Source organism: Ahaetulla prasina, chromosome 2 (assembly GCF_028640845.1).
Source record: "Ahaetulla prasina isolate Xishuangbanna chromosome 2, ASM2864084v1, whole genome shotgun sequence".
Classification (NCBI taxonomy): Eukaryota; Metazoa; Chordata; class Lepidosauria; order Squamata; family Colubridae; genus Ahaetulla; species Ahaetulla prasina.
Genome location: NC_080540.1, coordinates 180,851,094 through 180,873,478, shown reverse-complemented (window position 1 = coordinate 180,873,478; position 22,385 = coordinate 180,851,094). Strand labels below are relative to the sequence as shown.

Sequence of the window (22,385 nt, the reverse complement as noted above, 5' to 3'; positions counted from 1 at the left end):
CCAAAAACAGGAAGGCTAGTCCAAGTGGTCAAGATTGCTAAAACGATACAAGTAAAATGGGTTATTAAAACATATTTGCAACTACACTGGAATGTGCCATCAAAGACTTTAAGAATTGTTGCTGGAATTATATCTCTTATACACACACTTGATTTTAGTGCACTTTCCTAACCATACGTTTAGCAACTCTAAACGTTTGTAGTTCTTCATCTGAGAGATGATGCTGAAACTGCCATAGCTAAAGATGAAGCAGGCATGTAATGGGGTGGACATAAACCTGGAATCTTGTCTAAAAGATCTCTTAGGGAGGTAGGGAGGAACCAAGTTGTTAAGGAAACAAAGGAAGTAATGCCACATGAATGAGATAAAAGAGGTTGGGCATGAAGCTCCTCACCAAGACCCATCAACAGCCACCAGACTTATAAATTAACAAGGCAACAATCAACAAAGCAAAGTAAGCAAGGATTGGGGGAATGAAAGTGGTGTATTCAGGGAGGGATATTTAGAATTTGGAAAGCTGTGCAAATTAAGAGGAGGAAAGAAACAGAAAGATTTATTTTATTTATCAAAATTTATTAAAGTTTGAAACCACTCCTCTCCCTCACAGAGGGACTTTGAACAGTGTACAAATAAAATATTAAAACATACAAACAGTATATAAAATTTTAAAAGGCAAGGATAAATTAAAAATCAATGCTAAAAGTTAATATGTAATTCTTTGAACACCCAAGATGACCTGCACAGCTGCATCTTGTACCAGCTGATGCTTCTGGATACTTTTCAAGGGTAGCCCATATACAGCGCCTTGCAATAGTCCAGACAGGAGATGACCAGGACATGAGTGACCGAATGGAGAGCCTCCCTATCTAGGAAAGGGCATAACTGACAGACAATGTGAAGTTGAGCAAAGGCCCTCCTAGCCACAGCTGCCACCTGCTTTTAGAGCAGGAGCTGTGAGTCCAGGACCATCACCACCCCAGATTACCTACCAGGTCTGTCTGGGGTAGTGCAACCCCATCCAAGACCAAAGATGGTAAACTCCTGAATACAGAGGGGCCCATCCACAGCAACTCTGCCTTACCAGAATTTAGCTGAAGTCTATTGTTCCCCATTCAGGACCCTACAGCCTCCAGGGACCACAAAAGAATGTCCATAGCATCACTCACTTCACCCTGAAAAGCACCTGCCAGGGCCTCCATAGGCCATGTAGCAGATTAGCAAGTATTTTCCTCAGCTCCCTTTGAAATCCAATTGGTCCATCAGTTGCTGAATGTGTACCAGACAGATGGGTCCAGCCTCCCTGCTGAGGAGGGTAGCATCACAGAGCCTCAAAGTCATCAGGGTGTGATCTGACCATGATAGAGGAGTCAAGAAAAGCTACTCTCTCAGGACATATTGCTACTGCTCTGACAAGAAAACCATGTTTGGAGTATGGCCACTGTCCCATGTCAGGTTAAGAATGACCTGAGAGTGGCCCATGGCCACCATGGATATAGGCAGGAACTTCAGGGCCACTTTGGGGGTTCTCCCAGCAGCAAGAAATTGAAGCCCCCAGAACTATAAGTTTGAAGGACTCCACAGCCAGCTCTGAGATGATCTTCAGCTGCTCATGCAGGGAAGTTGCTATACAGCAGGGAGGCTGGTATATAGTAGTAACAGTCCCAACTGCTTCCATGAGCCTATATTCAAGAACTGGGTCTCACATTTGGCAATTGGGGAGCAGTGCCTCTGATGGCTACCAGAGACTCCTGGATGACAACTGCTACCCTTATTCTCCTGCCCTGGAGTCTTGGCTAGTGCCAAGCGTGTGCATGCACATGCAAAAGAGCACATTTATATTATAACCAATAATGTTTTGCTTTTATTTTAAATTGAACAGGTCTCTGTATTCTAAAGAACAGGTTGTGCCTCAGTGTTTGGTTGAAAGTGACTTGAGTGTGGCTATTTTTCAAGGCTGTGAGTGAATGACTATAAGCCAAAGCTTGGGGCATGTGTGTAACACATCTGTCTTCTTTGAGAAAAATACTGAAAGCCAGCTTCAATAGAACATTGAGACTGATCCGCAATGCAGTGTAGTCATCATCCCAAATATTTCAGCAGCTAGTTGAGATTGTTGGCCCGGTAGCTCCATCTTTCATCTTTTTTATCCTATCATCTTCAGGACAAGCTTCTTCTCTAGGGATGGAGAATGCCTTGCATAAGCGCTGTGAGGATCACAGAAGGGTCTTTCCAGAGAGAAAATCCTTAGAAATTCCACCCAAAGATGAGGCTAGAAGGAGGACAACACACCAATGCCTCTGTCTGTTTTTGCATTAATGCCAAATAAGACCAATTTGAGCAGATACAATCACTTTCAATGGAATTTCTGGTTGCTTCAGTAGTCTGTGCAGGACTTTTCCACAGCATTGCTTGCCTCTTCAGCATTATATGAAGCTTTTTGTATATAAATATAACTCTTCTTGAGCTTCTCCTTCAATTCTGCTATTTATTACAATCCCTTTTGAACAGTCTCTTTTTCATTAATCCGGAAGACACCAAAGAAATTACCAGAGTTTTTGAGGGCCCAGTTATTGTCTGCCTCAGTAGTTCCCTTTAATGTCCCATAAAGTATGTCATTACTTGATAATCGATAAATCTGGGATATGGAGTTTGTATATGATTTCTTTACATGGTCAGACAAATCCAAAGTGAGAGTCAGAAGAGGACTAGACTCATGGTTATGATGAATAAAGAGGTCAGCATTCATTGTCTTGTTACTATAATAGCCACGACGATTAACATTGATCTGGGCATAGATACAGTACAGCCCATCCTCTTTAATCTTTAGCTTCTGAGAGCTATATTCAAATGATGGCCCAAGGAATGCTCCTTCAACGTCACTGTAGAACCAGTCCAATGTCCCTCGAATAATGCTAGCTGCAAAGAGAAGAAAGAATTAGATAGAAGCATCAACTAGAGTCCAATACTGCAGTTTAACTTTCTAGCATATAACAGAATAACGAAGTTGGAAGGGACCTTGGAGGTCTTCTAGTCCAACCTTCTGTTCTGGTTATTCTTGGTGTTGTTCTGACAATATGAATTCAATGCATTACAGTCTAAGAGATTCAATATGAAGAATGATTCCTGCGTTACAATCTAAGAGATACCTTTAAATGCATATATTTTCTGTTTTTAAGGTTGGTAACAATAGAAAGGGTTCATAACATAATTGTGTTAAGCTATAACATAATTTGGCTATGGCTTAGTGTTGTATAACAGGTCACACCCATTTTGCTTTATTAAAAAAAAATGTTCTTCAAAGTTAAAGAGAAACCCTGGTTTATCTGATCCAGACATGTCCAAGAGAAAGATCCCACTTATAAAGTCCTGTAAAGTACTTTTTGATGTAAAATGTAAACAAATTATTTGCATTTGGCCTTAAGAAATAGAGTTCCCTGCTAAAGAATATGTACACAGGTATACAGGTATTCGTTGATTTACTATGACTGTCATTTCTGTCATTCAGAAATGTGATCATAAAGTATAATCACATCATTTAGCAGTGACAAATCTTGCAGTTCCTATTACTGATGTTAACGAATCCCAGGGTCATTAGGTGTGGCAACTTCCTGCCAAATCACAACCAAATCAGTGAAAATCTGGCAGGAAGTTGCAAGTCTCAGGTAGTTCGTAAACTGGCTAGCAGGCAGGTGAGCGGCTGATGCCAGATGGAGGAGGGCCTGAAGAGATGCACAGAGGTGTAAGGGAGGTGTGACAAGAATATTTGAGAATGGGAGGGAAGTACAGTGAGGATATGAGAGGGTGCCCGAAGGTGTGAGGGAGGTGCAGCAAATTGTGAAGGATGCAAGGGAAGTGTGGCAAGAGTCAGGGAGAGTGAGCAAGGGTAGCATGGCGAAGATATGTGAGGATACATGAAGGTTGGCGAGGGGGTGCAAGGGAAGGTCACATGACCGTGAGGTGCTGAAACCCATCATAAATATGAACCAGTTGCCAAGTGCCCAGATCAGGGTGTGCTAAAATGGCTGGAACTCCAAGGACTGGTCATAACCACCACTCATCCAGCACCATTGTAACTTGAAATGAAATGGTCACTGAGCGAGTGATTGAGGACCACTGTACTATTGTATATTACATAGTTGCCTATAGAGTCACATAAAAGTGAGATGAGAGATTATATAAATTAAATGAATCAATCAATATATCAATATATCAATCAATATATCAATCAATAAATACACTAATAAAGCAAACTTATCACACAAAGCCATGGTTTGTTAGAATCATATTTCACACAATTCTAAGATACAAATTATGATTTATATAAAATAGGCTTCTTCCTTCAAGGATCTTCTATGTTATCCTTCCCATTTGAGAAGCTTTTTTACATCATCATAATCTAACAATATTTTCCAGAGCTCACAACCTTTCATTTAGTCCATATAAGAGTCCATATAAGAGATTAGCTGCTAAAGTCATATTACAAACAGAAGAAAGAGTTGATGACACACTCTTGAAAATATTTAGCTATACTATAGATATAATTCAGGACTTGGCAGAAAAACATGGTTTTAGCGAATACATTGTGAAACGAATAAGCTCTAAGTGATCAATTTTTTGAGTCTGAAAGAGCTCAAATCATACAAAGCTACAGAAAGAATTAAAAACACCAAACTCTTTACAATTTAGCATCCAGACTCATGCCTCTAATGAATGGCCTGGTAGTATCTGATACTATTTCAGTGCTGAAAGTAAGAAGATAGCACACATAGTTTCACACAGTTTTTGGGATGACAGACAACTACGACAGGGCCGTAATAGCTCAGGCTGTTAGAAGCCTGTTATTAGAACACAGCAGCCTGCAATTACTGCAGGTTCAAGTCCGGGCCGAGGTTGACTCAGCCTTCCATCCTTTATAAGGTAGGTAAAATGAGGACCCAGATTGTTGGGGGGGCAATAAGTTGACTTTGTAAATATACAAATAGAATGAGACTATTGCCTTATAAACTGTAAGCCGCCCTGAGTCTTCGGAGAAGGGCGGGATATAAATGTAAATAAAAAACAAAAACCTTTATATAAGAAATAACAACAAAATAATGCAAAGTCCCTTTATGCCTTGGAGGCACCTGAAAATAGCACACAAAACAAACCACCCATGCTGACTATAAGCATGTATGTGTTGACATCACAGCTTTTATTTGTTTGTTTATTAATATCCCACCTTTATTATTTTTATAAATAACTCGGCAGTGATCATATATAATACAACTTCTTTCTCCTATTTTCCCCATAACATCAACCCTGTAAGAGGAGTTGGGCTGAGAGACAGTGACTGGCCCAAAGTCACTCAGCTGGCTTTCATGGCCAAGAGGGGACTAAAACTCATGGTCTCCCAGCTTCTACTCTGGTGCCTGAATCATTGGACCAAACTGGCTCTCTTAGTGATCTTTAAAACACCACGGAATTCCTGGAAGTGGTTTAACTTTGCTCAGTTCTAAGATTCTTTTTCAACTATCAGCCTAAGATTACCAAGATGACTCTTCCCTCAAGTACCTATCCATATTGGACAGAACTGACTTCTGAGATCAGCCCAGATGATTGGATGCTGCCACCAACTGAAGTAAGTGATCTTTACTTTTTCATGTTTATTGAAGTTTAAAATTATAAAAAACTACAAATACAAACTAAGGACAATAGAAATAAGAAAAAGAATAGAAAGTTCAGGAAGGGTAAAGTGGGGGGAATGTAAGTAAATGGTCTTTACCTGGGGTTTCCAGTAGCAAATGAAACCAAGTCTGAGACTTATTCCCACTCAGCTCCCACAATATTGCAGCTGGTATCAATGCCCAAGGCCACTTGGAGTAGCCTTCCCATAATGACCAGGCATTCTCCCATTAGTTATTATTTTACTCATCCATTTATTGGAGGCATCGGTACTCTTCTATTCGCGATTCAAAGCAGGTGGGACTATAACCCTCACTATCTCACCAGACACAGGACTAGAGCATCTGAGGAATGTCAATTTGGGGAAACAATAAAGCTTTGGGGTCTTCAGCGCTAGTAACCAGGAATCAAGGAAATCTACTTACTGGTTCCATTCAGGTTAAGGACCAGATGAGCAGCAGATACCTGAAAAAGAAGGGAAAAGATGATTTAGCCCTTTTAGAATAAAGCTGGCCACAGTGCTTCTTCACTTACATCAGGGACAGCTTGTGTGAAACCAGCTAGGGGCTACCCTCTACCCTCCAAGTTTAAGGCTGGAGCTCTGTCTCGGCCTCCATTACAGAACGGCTCCCTGTTCTTTGCGCCCTCATAGTACCTGGCTGGAGGTACTTGACTGATGTTTCGTCAGGCTCAGGACCAGCACGGTGAGCGAGGCGATGAAGAAGCAGATGTTCCCCAAGAACACCGCGCAAACGGAGGCAGGGCGCCAAGACCACCGAGTGCCGTCAACCCGCTCCATCAGACTGCTGCTCGGTTGCAGAAGCCCCGGCTCTTGATCACTGGGCTAGTTCAGACTCCGCCCTACGGGGTTTTCTGGTGATTTCCTCCGACGTGTTGGGATTTGGATGATGACCCGCCCCTCCGAGTTTCTGCTCCGGAGCCACTGACAAATTCTTCGGCAGTTGGTTCTCCTTTGGCTATTAAAAGCCATTCTGACTTTTTTTCACTTTTTTTTTCACTAACCGCACCTTCAGATGGGAGTCGCTTCATAAATGGTTTTCCTTTTTGCTTTGAACTCGGCAAAGCGTAAGGGTGAGCTTTTGAGAGCAAAAGAAAACCCCCAATTCTCAGCGCTTTCCGCAACTTTCTTTTCTTTTCTCTACGGTTTCGAAAAGGTCGGGGATTGCGTGGGAGGAAGGAAAGCCCTCAGGGAATTCTCAGATGGAACTCGACGTCGTAACGCGGATCTCCCAGAACTCCTTGGACCGACCTGTCTCTGAGGGTTTCTGCCCATCCCACTAGATCAGATAAGCTCTCGAGCCCTTCCTTGAAATATTGCTATCAGAAGTCTTTGCCTTTTCTGTGGCTGTCCGGAACTTTGGACCACCTTCTCTCTGGCAATCCGGCAGAACCCCACGCACACACATACGCGCACGCACACACACACACACACACTCTTAGCCTTCTGGAAAGCCATGGAAACCTGGCTCTTATCAGACACTAAGGTAGAGTGATGGGAACCTGCGGGTGGGTTTGGAGGTGCCCTGCCAGAAGGATTGAAGCACATGGTTTTTATGGTTTTTGTAGTTTTACTATGAGGAGCCAGCCAGGCTGTTGTAAGATGAGAAACCATACATATCTTTTAAATGAAATAAATACGTTTTGTTAAGCTTGTGAAAGAATGAGATGTGGGAGAAGAAACACGGGAAGGAACTGAGGGAGATGCACAAAGGTCTGCAGCAATCTTGCCCTATTCCTGTTAAAGCAGGGGTCTCCAACCTTGGTCCCTTTAAGACTTGTGGACTTCAACTCCCAGAGTCCCTCAGCCAGCAAAGCTGGAGTTGGAGACCCCTGTGTTAAAGCATTCTGCTGGAATTGTGTAGAAGGGGGAGGACAACTGAGGCAGATGAATCCTTCAGTGTCCTTAAAATATGTTCCACAGGTAAAATCATATACAATAGTGGCAATAAAGAGACCAAAGTCTGATAATGGGACAGCAGATACTGGGCTGGGACAGTTTGCTATGATTCAAAGATGGTGTAAATTCATCAATGAGAAAATGCCCAGCGTGCCCTAACTATGCTAATCATTATCAAAACTTCCACCAAGACAACACTGAGCCAAGTTTGCAAAGGGATGTTATGCAAGTTTATTCTTAAAACAAGCCTTGCTGAACCATTATGATATCAAAAAACCTATTTCAAATGAATAATATTAAAAGCTGGTGAAGCAGGGCATGCAAACGATAAGGAAAACCTGCTATAGCTGGGTATCCCATTGGAAGATAAAAATTAAAACTGTGATTCAGTTTCTGAGAAAATCTGGATGTTCATCTATCCAACCTGGATGAGTAAAAAATCACCTGGGACAGGTGGTTTATACCTCAGGGTTTTGAAGGAGCTGACAGATGTAATTTGGAATCACTGAATGTAATCTTTCAAAGCTCATGTAGTGCAGGGAAGCACCAAAGGACTATAAATGAGCTGATGTAGTTCCAATATACAAAAAGAGGGGTGGGGAAAGGATCCAGAAAAGTATAGGCCAATCAGCTTGAACCCTGGGAAAATTCTGGAAAAGATAATTAAGTGAAGAATTTGTGAGCACCTAGAAACAAATAAGATGATTACTAGAAGCCAACATGGGTTTGTCAAAAACAGATTATGCTGGACAAATCTTGTAGCCTTTTTTGATAAGGTAACTAAATCAGTGGACAAGGGAAATGCTGTCGACATAGTATACTCAGACTTCAGCGGGGCATTTGACAAAATAGACCACAGCCTACTTCTTGGTAAGATAGAACAATAATAGGGTAAACAGTACCATCCCAAATGGGTTGTCAATTGGCTGACCAACCACACTCAGCAGGTAGTTCTCAATAGACCTACATCTATGTGGAGGGAAGTGATGCAGTAAAGTACCTCAAACTTCTGTCTTGGGCCCAGTGCTCTTCAACATCTTCCTAAATTATCTAGATGAAGGAATAGAAGGGGAACATCTAATTTGCAGATGATACCAAGCTGGTGGAGGGGGGGGGGTTGCTAATACTTTGGAAGATAGATTCAAAATTCAGAAGGAACTCAACAGACTTGAGCACTTGGCCCTATCCAGTAAGATGCAGTTCAGTGGTAAGAAAAGTAAGGTCCTGCATTTAGGCAAGAAAAATGATGCATAGATATAGACTAAGTAGTACCTGGCTGAACAGTAGTAACTGAGTGGAACGAGAGAAATGAGTGGGTTCTAGATCTCCTAGTGGACCACTGCTTCTGTCAAAAAACCCCAATGAAATCCTAGCTTGCATCAACAACGAGGTAGCATCAAGACATCAAGAAATGATGGAATTTCTTTATCCCATGCTGGTGAGACCACACTTGAAATAATGTGTACAATTCTGGTCACCGCAATATAAAAAATACGTTGTGACCGTGGCAGGTGAAGAGAAGAACAACAAAGATAGTAAAGGATCTGGAGGCTAAATGGTATGACAAACAGTTGAGGGACCTAGGTATGTGTCTAGCCTATTGAAGAGAAGGATTGGGGGGACATGATAGCTGCTTCCAATACTTGAGGAGCTGTCACAAAGAAGAGGGATTTGACTTAATTTCTAGGGCACCAGAGGGCAGCACAAGAAGTAATCAGTGGAGGCCTATCAGAGAGAGATCCAGCATAGAAGTAAGGAGCATTTTTCTCACAGTAAGAGCAATTAATCAATGGAATAGCTTGCTTCCTGGGATTGTAGGTGCTCCATCACTGGAGATGTTCAAAAATAGACTGGACAGCCATTTGACTGAAATGGTATAAGTCTCCTGCCTAGAGCAGGGAGTTCAACTAGAAGACCTCCGAGGTCCCTTCCAGTTCTATGATTCTATTATAACTCCCAATCAATATTGATATGATGGATACTTTGACAGGGGAATAAATGAACTATACTCTAACCAAACACATCCAGAAAGGCTTAAATGCTGCAAGATTCTTCTGAACTGTACACATTGCATGTAGACTTTTTGCTAGTTGTTTCTCAAACTTTCCTTTCACCACCTTTTGCTCCTCCTTGATGGAGAATGTGCTCTAGTGTAAAACCAAATAGAGAACCACCATCCATGATTAATTCCTTTAATAACTGCTAAACTTGTCTTGTCATCAAAATTATGTTCAAAGCCACTTTTGCAATTCAGCAATTGTACCCATTCACACTTTGCGGTTGATCTGACAGTGTGAGTTATTTCCTCTAGATGAACTAGTAACATGGAAAAAAAATCTTTTATTTTAAGACAGAAGAAGGGTTTGCTTTCCAAAACCCTGAATCTGTATCAATCTATCAAATATTTATTTCATTATCGTAGTGAAGCTTTATCTAGAGACATTTTATTATTTTCTATCAATCAAAAGCATCCTCCAAAATGAACCCTCCACTTTTCTGAATATTTTGCCATCATCTCCTGCAATGTAAGTGGGATTTATTCATTAGAGAAGTGACTCTATTACAGCCCTAGACTCAAGTAACTAATTTAAATATCTCTATATGTTTCTAAAAATAAAAACCAATAGGTTTTAGATTAGTGTGATAGTTATATCAGTATCAATAATTAATTAAATGTATTATTCATACATTATTACATTAGCTTTATTAATATACTGTGTTATACAAACTGAGCGTGCTGATGCCTTTAGTCCTCTTTGACTAGGTCCTGTTAATAGCTCAGAGTCATTTTGGATAGGGAGATTGGCAGCATATAAATTTAATAATAAATAAAAGAATATAACAGCCTTGGAAGAACTGCTTTTTTTGATACTGCATGCGCTCTATAGATCAGTGATGGCTAATCTTTTCTGGACCAAGTGCCCAAAGCGTGTGTGTGCACATGTGAATGTGCGTGAGCGCGCCCGAACCCCCAAAATACACACACCCAAATTTCTGGAGGCAAGCTGTTTCACTGGTTAATTGTCCTCACTGTTAGGAAGTTCCTCCTTAATTCCAGGTTGTTTGTCTCTTTGATTAGTTTCCAACCATTATTTTTTTGTCCTGCCCTCTCTGGTGCTTTGGAGAATAATTTGACCCCCTCTACTTTGTGGCAGCCCCTCAAATACTGAAATACTGCTGTCATGTCACCTCTAATTCTTCTTTTCTTTAGACTAGTCAGACCCAAAACCTGCAGCCATTCTTCATATGATTTAGTCTCCAGGCCTTTGATCATCTTAGTTGCTCTTCTCCGAACTTTTTCCAAACTCTAAACATCCTTTTTGTAGTATGGTGACCAAAACTGGTTGCAGTATTCCAGGTGTGGTCTTACTAGGGCTTTATAAAGCAGTATGGTACTAATATTTCATGTGATCTTGATTCTATGCCTGTTTATTCAATCCAGGATCATATTAGGTTTTTTGGCTGTTGCTGCACATTGCTGGCTCATATTCAAATGATTATCCCTAGGACTCCAAGGTCCTTTTCACAGGTACTGATTTTGAGCCAGGTCTCACCTAATCTGTACTTATACCCTTGATTTTTCCTGCCTAAGTGTAAAGCTTTGCTTTTCTCCACATTAAAATTCATTTTGTTGGATAGGTTCAAGTTTGTTCAAGTTTGTCAAGATCTTTTTGGATCCCAAGTTTGTCTTCTGGGGTATTGGTTGCCAGTTTAGTATCATCTGCAAATAGTTCCCCTTCTATTCCCTCATCTTAGTCATTTATAAAGATATTAGGAGTACTGGGCCTAAGACAGAGCCTTGTGGTACTCCACTGCTTACTTCTCTCCATGTGGATGTATGAACTTTGAACTACTTTGAACTACATTATGAACTACTGAGTACAGTTATTCAACCAGCTTATTGAGTACAGTTTGTCAACCAGCTACAAATCCATCTGGTGGTAATGTTATCTATTTCACATTTTTCTAGCTTACCAAGAAATAGATTGTGGTCTACTTGGTCAAATGCCTTACTGAACTCTAAGTATACTATTTTCACAGTATTTCTCTGGTCTACTAATTTAGTGACTTTATCAAAGAATGAAATAAGATTGGTTTGGTATTATCTGTTTTTAACAAACTTGTGCTAGCTATAGTTATAACTTTATTTGCTTCAAGTTGTTTGCAGATCTGGTTTTTTTATTAGCTTTTCCAGGATCTTCCTAGGTATTGATGTTAGACTGATTGGTCTGTAGTTTCCTAGGTCTGGTTTTTTTTCCCTCACCTTTCTTGAAGATGGGAACCACATCAGCCCTTTTCCAATCCTCAGGTACTTCCCATGTGTTCCAGGATTTTTGAAAGATAGTTCTGAGATAACATTTGCCAGCTTCTTCAGAATTCTGGGATGTAATCTGTCAGGTCCCGGTGATTTATATATATCAAGGTCAGATAGGTGTTCTCTTACCATTTTCTTGCCAATTAATTTTTATTTCTGGTTTGTCTTTTACAGTAACTTTTTTGGTACATTGGGCTATAATTTCTTTTTGTGTGAAGATTGCTGAAAAGAATGAGTTGGACTTCCAGCTGATGTCATGGTGAGATCGGATGTGAGGAGCAGGTCTCCACACTCCCACGCCAAGTTCTCTCCATTGGAGGGATCCGAAAGGAGCTAAAGCCACCCTATAGGGATGGTGAAGTAAAGAGGGGCGCCATTCAGGTTGCAGAGAGCCGCAACTCTCCTGCTTGACCCAGGGCTTTTTTTCCTGTCATCCACAACAAGGAGAAGAGGCAGCCAACATGGCTGTCATGAAGCTGGGACAGCCGAGATAACAAAGGAATATGCAGGAGTGGTATAGAGCGTTTTTTAAATATTTCTTTTATATATTCATACTATTTGTTCTTCTCCAGTAGATTTTTGTCTACTACCATATGTGTTTTATTATTCCCACCTTGCCGTAAAATTTTCCTTGATTTCTGTTTTTTTTAAAAAAAAAATTCTGGTCCTTGTTATTCAGTTGTATTCTCAGTTTCTACATTATTAGGTTAGAGAAATTAACTGCATTAAAAGCCAAATATGAAGAGCTTATAGAGAAAAGAATGACTTAAGAGTAAATGTGTCAGAAAAGAAAATAGGAAGCATAAGTGTTCTATATTCTTTCTGCTGATGCTGTGAAATGTATACAGTGACCTTTACAATCTGAATAATTAAAGGGGAGAGCGGTGTATGAACAAAAGGTGATGACCTACCATGAAGGTTGATGATATTAAGATTTTAACTAACAGTGAAAGTTTAGCAAATGTGTCAGTGTGCACAGTATCCATTTCCCCAATACAAATTCTGGAGCATAGCTTTCATTAAAGAAGACATTTTATATCCATTGTTGCACTGTTGACATCACTATATCCTGAATAATGGATTTTGGAGTACAGGAGAGGCTGAAGAAATAGTTAATGCCTCTGTGAGAAGAGAGAGTGCCAGTGGTTTAGAAAGAAAGAAACGATATTGCATCCACCCTTTTTTAAAGAGATCCATATGATTTGAATATGTATTGCCTATACACTAACATCTCCACTGGGAACAAAAGCTTGAAGATAGAAATGGTAATTAGATGGAATGGATTAGCCGGATTGAGCATTGGACCCTATCCAACAAGTAAGGTCCTGCACTTAGGTAGGAAAAATCGAAATGCACAGCTATAGAATAGGAGGTACCTGACTCAATAGCAGTAATTGTGAGAGGAATCTAGGTGTTCTGGTGAACCACCATTCAAGTATGAGTCAGCAGTGTGGTGAAGCTCCCCAAAAAACCAAATAGTCCTAGACTGCATCAACAGAGGGTTAGTATCAAGATACTATAAGTGATAATACTTCTTTATACTGCATTAGTGAAGCGATACTTGGAATACTTGGATACTTGGAAGATGTTGAGACCCTAGAAAGAGTTCAGAGAAGAGGAACAAAGATGATAAAGGATCTGGTGGCTAAATCGTACAATGAATGGCTAAGGAAAGTAGATATGTTTAGTCTAACAAAGAGAAGGCTTTGGGGGGGGTGATATAATAGCTGTCTTCCAATACCCGAAGGACTGTCATAGGGAAGAGGGGTTTGATTTACTCTACATAGCACCTGAGGGCAGGACAAGGAGGAATGGGTTGAAGCCAGTGGTGGGTTGCTATCGGTTCACCCCGGTTTGGGTGAACCGGTAGTGGTGGGAGGCTCCGCCCACCCACCTGGATGCTTCTGTGCATGTGCAGAAGTGTTGTATGAGTGAGCGTGCACCCATGAGTGAACTGGTACTGACAGGTTTTGAAACCTGCCCCTGGTGGAAGCTCATCAGAGAGCTAGCCAACCTGGAAATAAGGAGAAATTTCCTGAGAGAATAATTAATCAATGGGAAAGCTTTCTTCCTGGAGTTGTGGGTATTCCGTCACTGGAGATTTTCAAGAAAAGATTGGACAACCATTTATCTGGGATGGAATAAGGATTTCTGCTTTTGGCAGCGGGTTAGACTAGAAAGCCTCCATGGTTCCTTCCAATCCTATGATTCTTTGACTCCTATGAATCTAGGAAAGTAAACAATCTAGAAATCTATGAAAATAAAAAAATGTGTTTACTATCTTGGGCCAAAATTTTATACCATATAGAATTCCGTTAAAATATAATATTAAAAATGTAAAGCACAGTACATGGCTAATGATCTTCTGGAATGAAAGTGATCAGTCACATCCTATTTAAAGGCAGAGTCTCTTTATTGCCCTCAAGACTGAACAACGTTTTGCAATTTTTCATGACATTTCTCAGGAATCATCCATTAAGAAAAAGAGCAATTTCTCTTGCATAAATCATCCCAACTGGCAAACGAGAAGGTGAGTTAGTACAATGCCAGGTATCATCTGTAACACTACTCTTCAGTCTGCATTCGATTTATCCTCTGTAGAGTTGGAGATCTCAAGTCCATTAAAAGATGAAAGTGGCTATCTAAAGAAGATGCAGCTTTAAGGGGCTAAATTGTAAATCCAGCTACAGCAGAAGAATTAGTTCCCAAATGAAAAGGATGTGACTCAATCTGCACTCCAGAAAAGAGGAAGCCTCCAGTAGAAATGTTCAGTGCTCAGTAAAAGTGCAGGGGAAGAATCCTGATTGATCAAGGCAAGTGAAAAAGTAGAGCATTCTGGATTTTCCAACAAGTCACCACTGATTTTTGGATTTTCCAAAAGCTCACCACCTCCTTCATGCAATGGATGGGGGATGCCCATCAGCACAAGCTCATTAAAATTGTTTGGAAAGGTCCTTCACCATTGTAACATCTCTATTGGACGAGCCTTTGATCTCTATCTCGTCACTAGGTGAAAAAGATAATTGGGATGTTTGGCATGTAGTATCAGGACAATTCTGACAACATTCAGTGTTATTTTTCCATGTCACCTGAGTAAGTGCAAAAGGGTTAAAAATTTAATAATGGGTGGATGAGAACCAATACACTGAAGCTGAATTCTTATAGGGAACCCTATCACTGACTATAAGAAGAATTAAAATCCACATCAACCTAAAATATTATGTGATTCAAGAAAAAAAAGGCATTAAGGAACTCAAGTTGAGGAACAAACTTCCATTACATCTGTTTCGGTAGGAGATTAAAACCTATGGTTTTCATAGGTTAACAGAGGCTTATTAAGTACCTGCTTTTTTATTTTGCCTTTTTTCAAAGTATTTATTGTTCCAGATTCTCTATTTTATTACAATTATTTTTAGTAAATTATCCTGGCATCATCTGAGGAAGGGCATATAAAAATATTTAAAATGAATTAATAAAACATTGGAATATTACCCATTGATGATTGTTAGTGTCTGATATTCTCCTAGAGAACAAAGTCACTTTACTGAGCTTCCGTGTGTTTTTCATTTCATTTGCCCAGAACTGCAAAAAAATTGAATTTTGTTTCATCAATGAAATAAATAGTGGTGGTGTTTCTCTAGGATTCCTGCAGGACAAAGAAATGCCTGACATGGACCACATTGCTAGTCAGAATCAGAGCCCTATGTTACTGTGTGCAACTTCCCTAGAATAAAAGTATTACCAGTTGAATTTAAACTTGAAAAAAACAATGTCCCATATGATTGAAAATATTAAAGAAAATTATACCTGACATTTGGGCACAGGTATTGATTGTTGATAGGGTTCAACCTGGAATGAAATGCAGAGCTTTCAGTAATACCCAGGTTCCTGTCTGTTTCCCTTTTCATCTCAGTCTATAAGCACCTTCTCTTTCTTTTCCAAAGAAGATGGAACAGGAACTATCATTTAGCAAAATTCCATGGCAAATGAGGGCATAAGGAGCACTGAAAACAGGAACACAGAAATATAAACCAGCCCCAGATGATTTCCCCCTTTCCTGTATTCTGAACCCTGCTCCCTGATGTACTCAAAACAGACCATATTCTAAGCAGATGCTTTATACAATAGTTATTCTTCTCGTTCCGTTTGGATTACTGCAATGATGTGGTAGAATCTCCGACTAGATTCCTGAAGCCTTTATCTGCCTATTCCTGATAGAATGCAGTTAGTCTGGAGAGATTCTTATAAATAGGAGAACAATATTAAAGGAACTACTCTGACCTGTTTCCAGAATCATTCTGGTTCCTTGTGCTTGACGAATGTACTCTACATGGGGCTGCCCTCGAAGACTACCTGGAAACTTCAACTGTTCCAGAATGAAGCAATGGACGTAGGAATGGGGCCTCTAGATTTGCCCATGTAACAGTTTTGTTATGTGAGTTGCATTGGCTCCCAGTTTTCTTCCAGATGCAATTCAAGGTGCTGGTCATCATCTTTAAAGCCCTATACAGCACAAGGTTAGGTTAGCTGTGAAACTGCCTCTCCTTAGGACATCTACCTGGTCAGATAGGAGAGGCATACTCCTAGACCCTTCCTCTAAATATTGCCATCTGATGAGAGTTAGGAAGTGTGCCTTTTCTATGGCAGCCCCTGCCCTATGTAACACCTTACCCCCCAAAGCTGGGCAGTTGTCTACCCTCCTGGTCTTTCATAAAGCTTTGAAGACCTAGCTTTTCCCCCAGTGCTGCAATGGGTCCTACATTAAAAATCTAACTTGGAACCAGATTGTTTTAAATGTTTTAATGTGTTTAGCTTTGATATGACTTTCTTTGCTATTTTAGTTTTTGATTGGGAGTCCTGCTGGCTGGGGAATTCTGAGAGTTGAAGCCCACAAGTCTCAAAGTTCCCAACGATGAGAAACATTGGTTAATGGGGCATCTTTACACCACAGTTAGCAGGATCTGAGGATCAGCCCTAAGTGACTGGGCCAGGATCAGTCATGCTAGAGTTGGGATTAAAACTAAATCTTCATATAGTCAAGTCTAATAATAAAACTGCTTTTCTTAAATCCCCTCAAGTAAAGAATGATTGTCAAGTGGTTCCATTCTACACTGATTAACAAATTAAAACAGAAGATGATTGTCAGGATGAGAGGAGCAGGAACAAAGGGAATGGTCATGAGAATCCAAGTATTTCTAGGACCTCTTTTTCAAAAAGAGATTAAAATATTCAATTCATTATTAAAATAACCTTTATCTCTTTTTTTTGTATACTTTAACCTCCAGAGTGCCAATGATAGGAGTGCCTTTCTTTAGCAGTGATAATTGGGTAGTAAAACATCTGCAAGAAAAACCAAGCTCAGAGAGCACCAAGGACCAGATAGCAGTGGTAATTACTGGCCCTCATTAGTGCAGTGTGGAGGGTTAATTATTTCCTTTACTTGCAAATATTGGCTGGAAATATTTCTGACCTTGGTTTAAAAAAACATGCAAAAAATAAGCCCCAAAGCTCCCTTTTTTGTGTGTATTAGATATTTGATTATGTTTCACTAAGCAACTTCAGCATCTGAAGCAAGAAGAAAAGTATTACCTTCAAAATGCAATCTTCCATAAACTTTAGCTACATCTCTACTTCCTGCTAGCCATGGTGCAAACATGATCAAATAACAGTTTTGATGTAATCTATAAGTCCTCAACTTACAGCCACAACTGAGCCCTAATTTTTCATTGCTAAGCAGGCCAGTGTGAAGTGAATTGCAGCCTATTTTACAACCTTTCTTGCCAGAGTTGTTAAGTGAACCACTGCAATTGTTAAGTTAGTAACATGGTTGTTAAGTGAATATGGCTTCCACATTGATTTTGCTTGTCACAAAAGGTGATCACATGACCCCAGGACACTGCAACTGTCATAAATGTGAGTCACTTGCCAAGCATCTGAATTTTGATCATGTGACCATGGGGATGCTGCAACAGTCTAAAATGTGAAAATTGGTCATAAGTCCTTGTTTTCAGGACATTTAATTTTGAATGGTCACTAAATGAACTGTTGTAAGTCAAGGACTACCTATAATATTTTTCCCTTATCCCAACACTGTTCAAGGGCATCCTCCAGATGTGTAGAATCTTTGATACCATATGATTATGGTTTGATACCATAATGGAGGGTGGGCAGAAATGACTTGAAAAAGAAGCTAAAGAGAGAAGGTGGCAATTGGCAACTGAGGACAAGAAATGCCAATATAGTTTTCTGCTGGCTCAAGAATGAAAGAGTTGTATCATAATTCCCTAATAGGGAAAGGCCCAATTATTACATTTTTTAAAGTCAAAATCAAAGTGAAACCCAGTGGATAATTTAATAGGGGAACCACCAACCAGTGTGAAAATACCTCGTGTAACTTCTAAAGCAGGGAAATTCAACATCAAACCAAATTTTCTGCTTTCACTCACTCTCTGATCACTAATTGGAAACATTGGTTTTGTGTGTAGGAATAAAACGTTATGCACAGCTGTTTTATTTCATTTCTCCTGAAACCTGGCTCTCCATTCATACAGTATTTTGAAAGACACAGGGTTTCTACTTAACCCTCTATTGCATATCTGTGGCATTGTTATTGTATAATATTCAATAACTCCATGTGTTATTTATGGAGATAAATGAAACTCCATGATTCAGAAATTATTGAGTTCTTCTTCTACCTACCAACTTCTATCAGAATTCTCGACTGAATTTTTTAAAATGACTTCTCTGTTTTAATCCAAATCCTGTTTGCAAATTTTTGTTGACTAAAGAGCTTAGTGGAGTTCAGAAACCAATGTATATTCTCAATAAACGCCTTTTTATCATGGTTTGGGAAGAAAAACGAAAAAGAAACCAATGTATATTCTCAACATACATTGAAACACTTATTCGCATTAACAAGTTGCTCTGTCATCAAAATAGGCTGGAGATCATTTCTGGAAAATAGGAACAAAAGACGTTTCCCCTATTACTGTAATACCTTGCTCATCCTCAACATTACTTGAAATGCATTCTTCTGCTCCACTTCCAGAGTGCTCTTACTCTTTCCATACAAATTCTATGTTATGTCAAGTAGCACGTTCTTGTCAATTTGACTCTGAGGTTATTTGTTTTTCTTAGGAGTTGTGTTTTTTTGTTTTTTGGAGGGTTTGCTTTTTAGTATGACCGATAAATTTGCTTTATGTTTAAGGTTATATAGAGAATGAAAACCAAAAAGAGGAGGGAGGAAAAGGGAAAGACAATACATAAATGAACTTCAAAATTTAAAAATTGCATAAACAATTTATAAAAGATTAAAAGAAAATTAGTAAATCATAGTAGATTGGAATAACTATAAAAATATTTATATGACAATTTAACATCTTAAAAAACTAACCAAAATGAATCCAAATAACAAGTCCAAAATAAAATGAATTAGCAAGAATTTCTATCTAATTCAAAGTAGAAGATTCTTTACAATAGTGTTTGGACAATCAGATAAAACTGAATAGAATAGAATAGAATAGAATAGAATAGAATAGAATAGAATAGAATAGAATAGAATAACTGAGTTGGAAGGGACCTTGGAAGTCTTCTAGTCCAACCCCCTACTTAGGCAGGAAATCCTACACCACTTCAGACAAATGGTTATCCAAGATCTTCTTAAAAATGTCCAGTGTTGGAGCATTCACAACTTCTAGAGGCAAGTTGTTCCACTGATTAATTCTTCTGTCAGGAAGTTTCTCCTTAGTTCTAAGTTGCTTCTGTCCTTGATTAGTTTCCACCCATTGCTTCTTGTCCTACCCTCAGGTGCTTTGGAGAATAGCTTGACTTCCACTTCTTTGTGACAGCCCCTGAGATATTGGAACACTACTATCATGTTTCCCCTAGTCCTTCTTTTCATTAAACTAGACATACCCAGTTCCTGCAACCGTTCTTCATATGTTTTAGCCTCCAGTCCACTAATCATCTTTGTTGCTCTTCTCTGCACTCTTTCTAGAGTCTCAACATCTTTTTTATATCGTGGCAACTAAAACTGAGTGCAGTATTCCAAGTGTGGCCTTACCAAGGCATTATAAAGTGGTATTAACACTTCATGTGATCTTGATTCTATCCCTCTGTTTATGTAGCCTAGAACTGTGTTGGCTTTTTTGGCATCTGCTGTCATATTTAAATGGTTGTCCACTAGGACTCCAAGATCCCTCTCACAGTTACTACTATTGAGCAAGGTACCACATATACTGTACCTCTGCATTTTGTTTTTCTTCCTAAATGTATAACCTTACTTTTTTCACAATTGAATTTCATTTTGTTAGATAGTGCCCAATGTTCAAGTCTGTCAAGATCCTTCTGTATCTTAAGCCTATCTTCTGGAGCTTTGGCTATTCCTGCCAGCTTGGTGTCATCTGCAAATTCGATGAGTTCCCCCATCTATCCCCTCGTCCAAGTCATTGAGGAGTACTGGGCCTAAAACAGAGCCTACTTCCCTTGATGTAGATGCAGTTACATTGAAAATTACACAATGAATGTGGTTGGTCCATCTGGTGGTGATGCTGTCTAACCCACATTTTTCTATTTTATCTAGTAGTAGGTTATGGTCTACTTTATCTACTTGAAGTGTTAACATCTTATCTTAAAAAGAAACCTAAACATCAGATATGGCAGAAAGTAGGATTAGTTTCTGAATTAAATAATTCAGTATTAGATAAATCCCAGTTCATCTGGAATAGTGGGGTTTAATTTATTGCTGGCTAACCTCAGCAGTTTTTTGGGTACTATACAGAGGACACAATATTTCTTCAAGTGAATCATTTCTTAGCATAATTCGGAATATCTTTTAAAGATGTTTTTGAGTAGTACAATTACTGTATTGCAATTTCTGCCTTGCAAATGAAAGTTTGTTCATTTCAAATCCAGTACAATTTTTTTGTCTTTTATTTTCTAAGACTCCAACTTTTCAACCTCAGCTAAATAGTTAAGGTGCACTGTTTCAATTTAAAAAGAGGCAGAAAAAACTAGGAAGCTTAGAGAATAATGATATATTATTTTGCCGGATTTTGAACCAGCACACCTTTTTACAAAGCAAGAGCTATAGCCACTGTGCTACTATTATAGAATACATTAAAAAATCAATCTAATAGACATCAGAAGGAAACAGGATTGTAAGGAAGGCATTTTTAAAAAAATGTTTGTTGTTCATGTATACACATTTGATGCTTTATCTTTGTATATATGAATTCAATTCATTTTTGTATATATTCATGCATTCTTTATCACAATCAATGATCTATACACATTAACATATAAAAGAAGATTAAAAACAATTAGCCATGTGATAATACATTATTGATGATATGTCTTGATTGCTGCCAAGGAAAATTTGCCTAAAATATTTGTGAAGTTATCATTAGAATCAGAAAATAGAAACTGTATCTGGAATGTTGTTGCAACGTACATAAAATAATTGAGTTCCTTAGATCCAGATAAACATTGCAACACAACAGTTACATGAGTAATGGTTTCAATTTATCTTGAACTCATACACAAGTCTATTCAAATGTGGTGAGGGTGTGTGGGTGTGGGTCTTGTGCGCTTGAGTATTTACCCAGCATGAAAACAAATGACATTTGTCATTCCCCCAAATGTCCTTCTTCAACTTAGGGAGAACGGAGATGTCAGACATTGGACCAGCACAGCAGGACCCTTTGGAATCCAGTTCTACTGTTGTATGGGACCCTACTGGCTTCCCACTGATGTCCCATATCATTTATCCTCTAAAGGAGTAGAGGTCTGATATTATTGTACTTGTATTGTACTGTAAAGAAGTATTGTAAGAAGGAACTCAGCTGAAAAATCATAGGAAGCTTATTTGGCCCACTTGAACTACCTGAGGAAAAGCTGGTAGGGAAAAATGCAAATTTAAATGAATGGCTAATTATCTGTCAGGCATCAACAACCACATCTTCATGTGAAGAGTTCCGTTAGCTGTTTTGTTGCTCAAGTGCTATAACAGGAATCTTCTCAGGCTGACAGTTTCCACCTGGATAAAGCCAGATAAGGTGCAATGACATTCAAGGAGGATCAGCTTTGCCTTCTTGTGCTCACATAGGGATTCCAGATTAATTTTCCATTTGACTCCTTCCCCTAGCTCACCCAGCCGCTCTTCTACACCATCAGTCTGAGGCAGCAGGGCTGGCAGGATGAGCAGAGGGCAGGGTAACAGAGCAAGTAGAGCCTACAATGGCAGAGCATGTGGGGCTCAAGGCTGGCAAAGGTGGCAGAGTGCAGGGCGGCCAAAAGCGTAGAGATGGAGGGAGATAAGCAGCTGAAGAGGAGGCAGAGGAGACACTCTCTTATTTTACTGAGACTCAGGGTTGGGGATTGGGGTGTTACTACTTAACAAAAGCAATGGGAGACTGCCAGGATTGCTGTTGCTAAGTGGTGCAGTCATGTGATATCATACCTTATAACAACATTGCTTAGCAATGGAAATTC

General features: G+C 39.4%; 1 protein-coding gene across 1 annotated transcript; it reads right to left on the bottom strand.

The window, feature by feature from the left end:
* Nucleotides 1-683: 683 nt before the first annotated feature.
* On the bottom strand, nucleotides 684-6,485 carry LOC131192012 (uncharacterized). The gene is made up of 3 exons (XM_058170750.1): nucleotides 6,317-6,485; nucleotides 6,087-6,126; nucleotides 684-2,916 (listed from the first exon to the last, which is right to left on the bottom strand). The coding sequence occupies exons 1-3, from the start codon at nucleotides 6,458-6,460 to the stop codon at nucleotides 2,489-2,491; spliced, it is 612 nt and encodes a 203-aa protein (XP_058026733.1). The 5' UTR covers nucleotides 6,461-6,485; the 3' UTR covers nucleotides 684-2,488.
* Nucleotides 6,486-22,385: the final 15,900 nt, after the last annotated feature.